At 42.6% G+C, this 13,658-nt stretch overlaps 1 protein-coding gene across 1 annotated transcript in view; it reads right to left on the minus strand.

Moving 5' to 3' along the window:
* Positions 1-13,658, minus strand: part of cntn4 (contactin 4) — a 69,486-nt gene that overhangs the window by 36,730 nt on the left and 19,098 nt on the right. The window contains exons 6-8 of the mRNA XM_068742127.1: positions 4,465-4,668; positions 2,105-2,207; positions 1,005-1,189 (exon numbers count right to left, since the gene is read on the minus strand). Coding sequence (XP_068598228.1) covers positions 1,005-1,189; positions 2,105-2,207; positions 4,465-4,668 — 492 coding nt within the window. The remainder of the gene's footprint in view (positions 1-1,004; positions 1,190-2,104; positions 2,208-4,464; positions 4,669-13,658) is intronic.

A 13,658-nucleotide genomic window follows, 5' to 3' on the forward strand; every position in this document is an offset into this window, starting at 1 on the left:
ACGGCGGGGGAGATAAATAGAGAGGGGGATTGACAAAACACATCAAAAATGACAGAGGAGCCGCAGCTCCAAAGGACGAATTAAGCCGGGGTGTTTCACAATGCGCTGCTGGGCTGTTATACCGAATGAACCCGAGAACCTCCAGGGCTGTCGTAAATAATGGCGAATTGTTTAATGCCCAAAATGAGTTATTTTTGACGGCTGACACAGCCAGACTTGGAGGGGAGACAGTCGGAGGGAGGAAAACAGGGAGCAGCCGAGACGGGAAGAAAATCCATCCTGTGTTTAAAGAGCAACTTAACTGCCTGGAACCTGAAAGGAAAGGCCCGCGTAAACATGAAATGAAAAGATAAATGGAATAGTTTTAAATGCATTCCCACATGAATGCGTTACTTGCAAATACAAGAAGTTTCGAACCTTTAGAAGCAATTAATCGTGTAAAATAAAGATCTTAAAACAAAGTCTCCTCTCGTGTGTGCAATCTAGTGTAAAAGCAGGCTATTCTTCTAATGGTGGCTGAAGCCAACAGGATTTCCAATATCTGCCCTGGAAAGGTGAGACTGAGCGACAATGAGCGAATCCACTAACCCCGTTCCCGTGCATCCAGATGCTGCTGTGCAGATTTTGTCCCTGACATATGTGTCGCTGGTCTATGTATAGCACTTTGAACGGCTTTCATCTCCAGTCAAGTTGGATGTCAATCACGATGCCATCTGGTGGAACTCAATACAAGGCTCAGCAGCAAGGTCGCATCCAAGGGCTCAGCCTCATCCGCATCATTCCTTTAATCTGGATCAAAATATTAGAGGCATCATGGCTGACAGCCTTTAATCATTCTGATGTGCTGTAAAAACGAGCCTCCCTCCTCGCGTACGCTGTGTGAGCCTCTGCTCATCGTCGCCGACTGCCTGATGTGTGTCTGCTTTTGCTGCCTCTTAGTCTGAGCAGGTCTGACAGATGTGATGCACGCTGGTCGAATATTCATGCGCAGAGGGATCACCTACCGTAGAAAGACAGCTTTCCTTTCACTGTGTTCATTCCCCTGGAGTTCTCGGCAACGCACTCGTACGTCCCGGCATCCTCCTGCTGGAAATATGGGATTTCCAAGATGCCGCTAGCTTTCCTCATGTCCACCTTCCTGGAGAAAGGCACGCCATCCACTCTCCTCCAGTTTATGGATGGAGCCGGGCTGCGAGAGGAGACAGAGTTTGACCGTGGCCTTCGATTTCAGCGCATGACCTATTGCTCCGGTGCAGATCCTGCGCTTTTAAAAATGTACTCAAAACGATGCGAAGCAGAGAAGAAAGAATGTTATTTCTCTTTTCTCTGCAGTGAAAGTCAATTCACACCTTATTTTTTTTTATAAACATTGACTTGTTTTAACATCTCTGACAAATAAACAATATATATGTGGCATATTCTTTTATTAACTAGAATAAATCTGAACTTATTGTGTCAATTGTCCCGCCCTTTGCCAAATCGGTTTGGCAGGGCGGAAAGGTTCAAATCCAACTTGAGGCCTTTCTGCGAGGAGTTTGCGTGTTCTCCTCGTGTCTGTGTGTGTTCTGTCCGGGTTCTCCGGCTTCCTCTCACCGCCAAAAACATGCAATTTAGAGGAATTGGTTACAGTAAAATTGCCCATGTGAATGTGTGTGTGAATGATTTTCTGTCTATGTGTGGCCCTGCGATGAACTGGCGGCTTGTCCAGGGCGTACCCCACCTCTCCCCTTTAGTCCGCGGTAATAGGCTCCAGTAAATCCCGCAACACGGATTTCGGATTAAGCAGTTAGGAAAATGAATGAATAATAATAGTTGGGCAGAGGAGTGCAATATTCCAGAATTTATTCTGAAATATTCGGCTGTTTTATACCCTAAACCAACTAATTTCATGCCGTGTTTCCCACACTGGGCTTCTCTACGAGCCTGATAGTGTAACTGAAGATTATTACATCACACAATGCGTCTTCTCATTTGTGACTTGATGGGCAGTCTAGCATGAAACACATGTAGATTGCCGTAAAGAGGTGATATATTACAGCTTCTGGTAAAACGATAACATGATTTTGCTCCTCTGCTGGTGAGTATGTCGTGAGAAGAAGCTTACTTTCCTAGAGCAAAGCATTCCAGCTTCACTGTGGATCCTTTGGCGATTTGAACGACCTCTGGGAACTGAACTTCAATCTTTGGCTCGTATTCACCCATTGCACCTTAAAGAGAAACGCAAACAAGCTCAAGTGTTAGTGCAGGAAATAAATAAGGAAATATAAAGTTGATGCATCTCAGCCAAAAAAAATAAAATAACAAACCCCAAAACAAAATAAAAACCCAAATGGCAACATCTGCTGTCACTGAAAACACGCTTCAAGTGAAGCCTTCTTCTTTTCTTTTCTTTTACCGAGAGATGAAATGCTTTTTTTCACTCCCGACACTGCGCGATCCCACCAGCGGGAACACACTCTGCTCTCAGCGCCGTCAGAAAACGAGAGAAATAAGCCAAACCGCAGCTTTCAGCTGGACGTGCAACACACTGACTTTGAAAGGAAAGCAAACAACTTTGAGGATTCATGCAGGGTTTGATCTTTTGTAGCCTGATGAGTTCCATTTTGTTGTACTGCTAACAGCTATGAACCCTCCAAACATCAGGTCCATAAAACCCCGTGGGCACCGCTAGTGTGACTGCAAAGCATCCCATTCACTGTCTACATGAGCCACAGCGGCCCATGTAGATTATAATTCGGCTGCCATGCATGCACAAAATTCCCAGATAAAGGAACAGATGGGAATGTGAGGTTTATGGTACTTTGGGAGAGACTTATTTTAATCTTCTAACATTGCTGAAGAGCTGAAGAGCCCACATGCTTCGTTTTCTCCACCTTACATGATGCCGAGGTAAATTATGTCAATGGATTAGTAATTGGATGAACCGTCACTTTTACCTGTGGCAAATTCTGGATGCACAACATGATATTTTAAGGCCCTCTCATCACCCCCCCCCCCCCCCGCGAAACAATTCCAAGTTGCTGTAATTCACAGCCGTGTTGCACAAATAGCTCTCGAGATGGAGGAAACAGACCAATTTCATCTCGTTGATTTGGTGAGGCTGTGTTATCAGGATGGCTCCCTGAGTGACTGTGAAAGCTAATTCAGATCCTTATCACAACTGTCTTATACTGGAACGTAACCACAGCACTATCACCCATTTTAAACAGACAGGTGGAAGTGGACAGGTAATTGTCTCGTACCATAACCTTTTGTAGGGGACACATGTTTAACGTGCACGCCTGCACTTCCCTACCAAGGCCCCGTGATAGCCGGGCAGGACGAACATTTTACTGTCAGATCCGCTATCTGGGAGAAATAAGCGTATAATGGAAAAGAAGGGAGGGAAGCGTGACGCAGCAATCGGTCAAACACAAACCATCTGCAATTTTTGTCTGCCAAAAAACAAATAGGAAGAGATTTAAGAGCTGTTTATTCCACGGTTATTCCACTATGTGCTACAAATATGGAAAGAACGCAATTAACTGAACTGTATTATTATCAATCAGAACAGCTGGAAGTTAAAAATCCAAATAAATGTCATTGGAGACTTTATTTAATATTTCCTGTGCTGCATTCCTGAATTGCATTAGATATAGTAAGGAGTGTTCTTCTGGAGAATAAGCCTATACAATTCGGTTAGTTGACAACGACCTTTATGTTGGCGTGCCTTGATAAGGCCAGCCTAAAGCATGGAATCCACATATTAAAGGACATGGTGAAATTAGCAAAAAAGAGAAAATGAACCTTTGACTATCCTGTACTTCATACAAGCTCTTTCCTTTCAGGCAGCAACAAAGGAAGCTTGAATTTTATTCTTTTCTGACAGGTACGGTGACCCATGTGATCCTCAAACCATTGCAGTATCCCTCTACTCCTAATTTATGATGCATAACTAGCCTTTCTTTCTGTATTTCTCATTCATGCAAGTTCACAGTCAGGTGCATAAATATTTTGATATTACCACAATTTTCAGCATTCCAGCTCTGTGCAACAAACACCACAATGGTCTTGAAATGAAACAATGACGTTGTCCTTGAAGTGCAGACTTTGACCTTTAATTTAAGGGTTTTATACCCAAATCAGTTGAACGATAAAGGAATTACAAGACATTTTATAGGTGCCTTCCACTTAAGGGACCAAAGATAAAGTAGCCATTTGTCGGATTACTTTTGGTGCCTTAAAAAGTGGAAGGCACCTATAAAATGTCTTGTAATACCTACACCGTTCAACTGATTTGGATCTAAATAGCCTTACGGTAAATTAAAGGTCAAAGTCTGCACTTCAAGGACAACTTCATTGTTTCATTTCAAGTCCATTGAGGTGTTGCACAAAGCTGGAATGCTGAAAATTGTGTCAATATCTATGGACCTGACTGTATGTAGGCTCATGTACATAAAAACATAATATCTTATAAGAACTCACCATCACTACGGAGCACTAGCGGAGTGGGCGGACCTTGCACTCGGGTCTTCGTGACGGTGTTGGTCACCACACAGGTGTAGTTGCCTACATCCGAGGGCTCCACTTTGGCGATGTAAAGATTCCCCGTCTCCTGTGAGATGAAGCGGCGCGTGTCCTGCTTCACAAACGTCGGGTACTCGTTAAAGATCCAGGAGAAAACCAGATCTGAGGATAAAGAGGGAAAGAAGAATTATCACTTTGAATGGGAAATAAATAACCACGCTCTTGTCCCTGCCGAGGGAGAGGCCATGTAATCGCCGGCATTGGTCTTGTTTGTTTGTCTGTCTTTTAGCAAGATAACTCAAAAAGTCACTGACAGATCTTGATAAAAGTTTCAGGACAGGTTGGGAATGTTACCAGGAACAAATGATTAAATTCTGGTGATGATCCAGGCTCACTTTGAAATGTTCAGCAACATTGCAGTAAATGGAGCTTTAATTGTATTTGACACAATCATGCAGGATGGGGATCTCTACCTCGTCACCGAATTTCATCCAGATCGGATCTGGATTGAGGTCAGGAAAGAATATTACATTTTAACATTGAAAAACCATTTACGGATTCAAAAATCAGTAAAAAATACACCCTTTTCCGTTTCATTTGTTGTTCCACCATGTGGACGGTGTAAATCCCATTAGGAAGGGAATGAGCTGCTTTGCGGACGTCTGTGCTCCCTGAGTGCTTTTCTAACTTTCTAATATTTTTGGTTGGCACCATAAAACATAGATTACATATTTTGGTTCCGTTTCAGACCTCCCACGGGTGACAAAATAAATAATCACATTGAGGTGAAAATTGATGGCAGGATCTGAGAGGTCAAAAAGAAATGTAATTATCTGGACACACTTCAAATGGCCATTTTTCCTGTGGTTGTGCTCGGCATACTCAACCAGGGGTCGGTGGCACACCGGGTCACTTGTTGCCACTAATTACAGCTCCAAACACGGACAACCACAATCAGAAACAGTGATAGATTTTCATGGAGACATGGTGTTCTTTGAATAAATGATGTTCTTGTAAAAACATTCGACAGTACGTGTAGGAATGCTCAGATAGTCAAGACAGAGCAGTGTGCCCCTCCTCACACCCCAGTGTGATGGACCACTTTACTAAAAGCAAGGAAATATATCCACAATGACACTTTTATTGGCTATTTGCCATTTAGCAGATGACTTCGAGCTCATTTGTTAGGCAAGTTGTTATATAAAACCTACCGAGCAATTAATCATCAGATACTTGATCGTAAAAAAAGAAAAAAGAAGATATCCAGAAGCTAGATTTCAACTAAATTATCATCGTTTGATTTATGAGCCATTTTTTTTTTTTTGCTTTCAGTCTCTGATTTGCTCCTTTGTAGTTGCTTGAATTTGAACCTGCAGTGTCCAGCTGTGGTCTTCTCCTTCTGGCAGAGACAGTAAATAGTCTCCTCCACAATACTTGCCCCCTCGAATATGTCAAATATGTCTCGACTGGTTGATTGAAAACGCAAAATACACTACAAAATAAAGACAGGCTGGTCTGAGCAATACTTATCACAATAAATGAATATTTTTGGGTCGGGAAAGGCTTGGAAATTCCAGACTTTTATTTAATGGAATAAAAAAGAAAAAAGACCAGCACTCTGGGTTCACCTGGTATAGAAACACAACAGGTGTGGCATGATGACCTAATTTTTCTTTTGTAAAGTCACTGTGACCTCGGCATTTGAACAATGAATTCTAATAAGTTCAACCTTCAATCTGAACAGGAAATGTCTCCTTTCTTATCTTTCGCAAAACCTTTCAGGTGTTAGCATCTATAGTTATAGATCAACCACAGTTCCAAATAAAAAGAGCCAATATATTGAGAGATAACATCTCAAGCATCTCGGAGGAACTTGCCAAAGGTAGCGACTGACTGCTAACCAAGAATGGAGCATTATGCTAGCATCAGCGGGGCCGATACGATCAATAAACAGCTTTTATATGTCAACACCAATGTCACACAATTGTTTTGGAGAAATTCAAATGAAAGTAAACTCATTGGTAGAAAGTCTGGAGACGCTTTGTGTCTGGTTCATTTGAATTCCAGGCTTTAAAGAGCACAAAACGACAACGATCAATAGCTATTTATCAAGGCTTTACTTGATCAGTAATTTTATCTAATGTGGTAAGATTGAAGCGAATGCCCGGCAGAAACAAACAGAACAATTAGGCTATTAATGACACAATACAATGAATATAAAATAATTAGAACCCACTTTGAATCGCTGCACCCTGAAATAAATATGAATGAAATGAAATAAGAGCAATACTACACGTGTATTACATCATATTTTCATACACCTCACGCCTGCATTTAACTTCCAGCTCCTGCAGTGAATGGATCCTACGATGGACTGACAGTCTTCCGTCACACCCCTGGAAGATTTCCTCTCAATATTGACGTGAACGCCGCGGCCCGCTGGGGTTTTAACAGACAGCCGTTTCCGTGCTGCTTTTAATCAAACCCAACTTGCTTGTTAGCGGAAGAGCGACTAAACAAAGCAGTCTTGGAGGAAACATCCCTTTTGTCTCTGCTGCTGAGCCATTTATCACAGCATGAGCCCCCCCCCCCCCCCCCCCCCACACACACTTCTGGAGGGAAAGGTCCATTGTATGGGAGGCTGCTGATCAGTCCCGTTTGGAGCTCAGGGTTTAAGCTGCTGTGCATGTGGAAAACACAGAGCGATGGCACAGCAGACGCCCACGGGGGGGTACAAAAGCCACTCCAAGGCAGGATAAGGCATGTTTGTTTGTTTCCCCTCCAATGCATTTTGGACTGTGGCTACACCTGCTCTTCTTCTATGTTTAAAACTCATGCGACCACATGGGACAACATGTGGATCACAGGCGTAATTGCCCCAATTGAACCTGCATTATTTATTTTCAATCCGTCGTATCATTCACATCATTCACACAGGCTAATTCTTAATTCCCTATTATTACCTGGTGCTGTTAATTAAATGTCAGCTGTTCACCAGCTGATGGCATCAATCCAGTAGCGCTAGCCTCATCGTTAGCTTCTCACCTTGTTGGTTCCTTTTTAAATATGATTTTTCTGTCACTCCTCTGCTGGTGAGTAACCAGCAGAGGAGTGAAATTGATGCCACTATTATGTGCGATCTCCATCACCCTGCCGAGATTTTGGTCTTTAGAGATGCACTGACTTCCAAAGTTTCAAGTATTTTCAGTTTCAGCAAAGTCATCAGCCGCCACCACCACAAATGCCTGTACTCCAATAATGGGGGAATATTTAACTCAAAATCCAAACCCCAAAGACTTCTGGAATGACTTTCTAATTAATTACCACATTACGGACCCAACGGCCAGAATGAAAACATTCTAGGGCTTAATTTTGTTTGTCAAAAAAAAATTCCAAAGCTCAAGCCAGCGGCAGACGGATTTCAAAGTCCCTAAAGTGTATTTTGTGTTTCTCCCTGGGTTAAAGATCGCTTTGCATAAGACTTAATGAAAAAAAAGAAGCTGTTTCACTCACAAAGAGCAGCTTCAAAGGACGGGCCTCACTGAACACTCAAAGAGCGAACGTTCAAAGACAGCAAGTGCAAGTCAGACATGCTGTCCTATCTGCTTACGCAGTTAAGATCATGACCAGCCTGATTTGTGATGGTGCAAAGAGGGAGCATGAAGACAAAGGTAGTGGGCGGTTATGCAAAATTAGATCTATCATCTTTTATGGTAACCGAGGGGAAAAATACTCTGTCACCTTGAATGCACATGCATCTACACGATGCGAGAAGGTCATCAATGATGTTTAAATACATTAAAGCCTCTTTCGAAATTGAGCACCAGCTTATATTTGAAGGTATATTACGGAAACTAAGTGAAAACATGTAAGTCAGACTTCCAACATTATTGATGAGATAAAAACTTCTCTGACATCATGAAAATGAAAGATGTAATACTGAACACTGAAATCTGAACAACAGAGCTTTCAAGAAACATCATCACATATCCGAGGTTGGATTACGTCATGATGTAGAGCTAATAAAATTATACCTTGTAATTGGATTCAGTATAAAGTTATTTGAGATCTACATTAGTGCAGTGTGCCCATTCAAACGGTGCTGCTCACTCACGTATGAGGCAGCGAGATAAAGAGGTGAATCCAACACCCTGCAGTCGTTGATCCACGCAGGAATAAAATGCTATTATCACGCTCTTGCATTACTACTAATAGGCTGATTACTAATAGGTAAAATAATGCCATCCATTAGAAGATGCACTTCAAATCAAGACATTTCATGCTAATGTTCAGGTACGTCCTCCAGCTTTGTAAATTGTATGCAAGAGGAGAATGAAACGATGCATGTGAGGACCGCATCTTCTAACAGGTAGATGGCAACAGTAATATGGAGCAACTGTGACTGCTTCCACTGCATCCGTTACGTCAAAACCAGCCATGGCTCGCCCCATAATGTGATTAATTTATCCACAGTACAAGCTGGCCTGCTTCCCTTCCTCCTGCTGCATTACTAGAACTAAGCCAGCTCTGACAGCCCAATCCTGAATGGGGCCGGTCCCCAAAGCCAAAGCCAATAGCCAGGACAATTATCTATGCATATATACTTCTAATTCTTTACTGCTGCACCAGGATGCGTTGACATTATAATAAATTAGCATCAGTTGCAGCCTTATTTGGTATTAATGATACATGTAAACACAATATGACAACAATATGCAATTTTAATGACCCAATTACAAACAAAATGAAATGCATCCGCTTGTCCCAGGTTGAAAAATCCTCCAATTTACAGGCATCAGAGACACGGCATATAGTTTCTGCTGATCTGGTACATTCTGTTCTTAAATGCGTCCAGAATCATGCAATCAAAGTTGTGCAGCAGCCAAACAACACGGTCACAGACTGTGTTATAAGAAAGAGTCCCAAATCCACATATTCTCTGATGTCAGCCTCTTTACACAGAGGTAAACAAACAAACAACGAATCCCTGGGAAAAAAAATGAAAATCCTCATTTGAACTACTGTCATCTCACATTGTGTTAATGAACGCAACGCTCCGATATCTGCTCCCGGCTCCTGGAATCTTCTCGCTCCACTGTTCCCTTTTACAGGACCGGACAGGATGCACATGCTCTGTGTTTTCAAAAGCCTTGAGTGGGAGCAACACCAGCTGCAACACGAACACACACCTAACACACACAGACACTCGCCAAAGTGATTTATTCTTGAGTGCATCTTAAAGGACTCTCCACACTAGAAAGCAGAGGTCAGCGGCATTAAGTCCATGACTAAACACGGCAATCTTTTAGCCCACAGAGCGCTGCTTGGACACACTGGTAGGGGCGGAATACGTTTGGTGTTGAAGAAGACAGAAGGTGGCCTCCTCTCAGCCGCCCCTGTTGCCTCCACGGCAACACACAGGAGGTCAACTGGGCTGCACTTTGGGAAGAAACACATATTTAACATCACCGTTAAAACATTCTCCTTTCTTGGACTCGGGAGACAGCGATAAACCCTGTATTTATGGCATGCTCTGACACCGGCCTGTCTGATGGCAAGAGCGAATGGATGCAGATCTGGATTAGCCTCTCCTGGTTGCATCCATAGGCTCAGGTAAAACCACTACGGACCCTGATACCATTAGCAGACATACGACAGAAAGCTAAACTGTTGCTAAAACAGTAACACGAATGTTAACTTAAGTCCATTCGTTGAAGATCAAGCTTTAAAAAATAGCAGAATATAAAATAAAGGGAAAAAGCATTTTAACAAAGGAAAACTCTTAACATGGCAGTTTAGGTGGTTACTATGAAATTTAAAAATTCAGTAGTACCGGTATAGGTGTGTATATATTTGTTTTTAAATGTTATCAGAATGCGAATTCGAATTGATTTATCAGAATCAGAATCAATTTATTTGCGATATATTCCAATTGCTCTATGTGCATCAGATTTAAGACCAAAACAAGCGCACCAATGTTGTTTTGACCGTAAAATGGATCAAAAATATGTTACAGGGCAACCGGCCACAGACACTTTACACTTCAAAGTCCGGCTGTAACTTACGGTGAAATACGACACAATAGAGACACACAGCTCTCAGAAATTGTTCTGACTATGATTTCCCAGAAGAAGTGAGGTGAGATTGCAACATGCTACCCGATGCAGCTTTGGCACAAGCTCCTGGTTGCATCATTCTTTCGACAGGTAAAACTGAGTGTCGTGGGACAGCGTTAGTTCTCAGTGGTCCTGCCCTCGTGAGACAGGCAGTCGCAGCCGCCGCTCTGCTCCAGGCCAACCCAAGAATACGGCTTTATTGAGGAAGACAAAACAGCCACAATACAGAAAACAATCTCCAGTATCATTAGAGATCAAAAGTAGGGATGGTTTAACAAAAGAAAAGAACACACCCTGTATAGCAAATCAAGTCAAAACATCTGAGAACCTCACAAACAGGAAGTAGCTGACAGACATGCGTGATCTAGGATGCCATCATGTACAATGAATTTGACCTTGTTTAGTCCACGCAGCCTGAGAATAGCAAAGACAAGCTGGAAATTCTAACCTGCAACCGGCTCAAGGATTCAACTTAAAACTCTGGTCCAGTGCTCTGCTAAGCAAGGGAGGTGCTGCGGACAAAGCTGTCATGTTTTCTGCCATTGTTATTTTCCCCTTGCACAGCAGGTGACAGCCTATTTCTTCAGGGATGAAATCCCCACAGGCGCCGAGAGATTTGTGTTTGCACGGCGGCGTTGGGGAGCCTGAGGACATGACTTGTGACGGTAGCCACAGCAGCACGGATGCAGCTAGTGGCATACAAACAAAGGAAAATGAAGGCGGTCTAAATTTGGTTCTGCACATGCATCAAGCGCGATGCATGCGAGGTGCGTCCTTCTCCCGCTGCTGCCACCACCACACAAACATCAGAAGCAACAAAAAACAGCGACGCGTACTTTAAGCTTTAAGAAGCTTTAAGAAACACGTCACTCACCAGTGAATTAAGGGACATGTGAGCACACCACTCTCAGACTGCTCTTTGACCTTTTCATACGTGATTAGAGATGCCAGACAACTCAAGGTGTCGCGACTCTATCCCATTTCATGCTGCTCTCGTATTTGTCACCTCACTGTAAGGTAACCGAGACACGTCGTGTCAAAGCCAGGCGAGCTTTGAGGAGAAGCCGCCGCGAGATCTGCACGGGTGGTTTAAGAGCGACACGTGATGTTATTTCAGAGCCCTAAAGTCCCCAGACAGATAGGGGGACTGAATGTGGGATTGTGAAAGTAGATTACCCATGGACATTGTGAAATGTGTCATCTACTAATCAGATTAAGAGGAGGATAATCCCGGGTGCTTTAATTAAATAAATATGACTAATGTGCAATATCATAGACATGTCCATAGTGTAAGGGAAACTGGAAGCCGTGATGTTGCCCTCATCTATTCTTTATTGTAATATAATTCACATTTAAATTAATTCACAGTTTGCAGGAAGTGGTTTATTTGGAAGGTGCTGCTATTGCAAAGTTTCTTTGTTTCTTTTTAAAATGACCGATTTTGTTTAAAATATAATTGCTTACACATCAGACACACTGCTTAAGAAGCAAATGCCAGTTGCCAGTTATGCTAAGCTGTGCCTTGTGCGCTAATGGCACATACGGTGGAGACAAACATTCTGTTTCTGCTTAATACTATAAGCAAGGTGACATATCCTATAAAACATAAGAAGATAAGACAAACGGTCCACAACAATTTGGTAACTGCTTTGATTAATTGATCATTTTATAAGCTAATTGAACTTTTCTCCTGCCCGTTGCCAAATGAATTTGCATATGTCAGCTCTTGAAGAAGACATCGCTGTCCAAGGTGCTGAAGAGTTGCAGAAACAGACTGAACACCAAGCTGTTTTCCTCACCATAGAGCTGGCTTTAGCTGTAGTGCTGCAATGTGCATTGGACAGCCGGTCTCGTTTGAGTCAGTAAATGAAAGCAAGCTTGCAACTACTGACTTTTTAAATCTGCCAAGAGAGTTTTATATGTATATAAGCCAATTTCCGCCCCAGTTTCCTCTCTCCTTTCCAGTGTGGAGTGCTTTGTGGTCAAGAAGATGAGTCAGTCCTTCAGGAAATACCAAAGTGTTGTAATTCGAGGCTTAGCCCACCGTAGACGCTGCTGGAGCAGCAGAAACACAAACTGTACAGACACTGCTGGAGCCATTCGGGCACATTTATATCCCCATCTTCTGACAAATACAATTCATGTAAGTCACTTTGTAACTTTCTAATGAGAATGTTCTGCATATAATTAAGAAATAATGAAATCTAAGCCGAGGCATTATTAAATAAAAACCTTCTGAGCCATAATATAATCATTCTTTACAAAGTTGTTCACAGCCTGTTATTGTGATTAACTCGATTACTATCTTTGGAGGGTGCATCTGCAAAAGGGTGCAAACAGAGGAAACTTCAATAACGCTTTAATGGGAGGGAAAATTATGCCAACCATGTGATGTAACCGTGAATTTTTAACTTGACAAACAAATATTTATCGCTACAGCTGCTGACGGAAGATAAACACTCATCGTGCAATCTTGGAATAAGGATATCCCAGTTAACTCTTGATATTCTTTGTGCTGTAACCATCCAGCCCCCATTCCCCACCCTGCTTCTTATGCATTCACGCATCAATCCGCACGGATAATCCATACTGCCACCCCCCCCGGCAGGTGGAAACCCAGGCATACACCAAACAAGGGTCCATCCACTGTGGAGCGGAGTGGAAACATATGGTCCTGAATAAAGATGAGCCACCCACATTCTGAATTTGATTAAAATGGAATGAGGTCCTCTTGAGGTTGTCTGATTCATTATTGTCTTGTTATTGGATGTCAGGCCGCTGATGACAGATCGAGATCCATCTCCGTGTCAAAGGGACATCATAAAATACAACCACGGATGAACGAGCACGGGAAAGGTTGTTCACTTACGACTGTCTACGCCAGGGGTGGGCAAACTTTTTGACTCGCGGGCCACAATAGGTTCTAAAATTTGACAGAGGGGCCGGACCAAGAACAGATGGACGAAGTATTTGTGTGGGCTAATATAAATGACACATGAAAGTTATTGCATTAAAGGATTTGGCCTTTTACAGGTA

The sequence above is a fragment of the Brachionichthys hirsutus genome, chromosome 8 (assembly GCF_040956055.1).
Source record: "Brachionichthys hirsutus isolate HB-005 chromosome 8, CSIRO-AGI_Bhir_v1, whole genome shotgun sequence".
Taxonomy (NCBI): domain Eukaryota; kingdom Metazoa; phylum Chordata; class Actinopteri; order Lophiiformes; family Brachionichthyidae; genus Brachionichthys; species Brachionichthys hirsutus.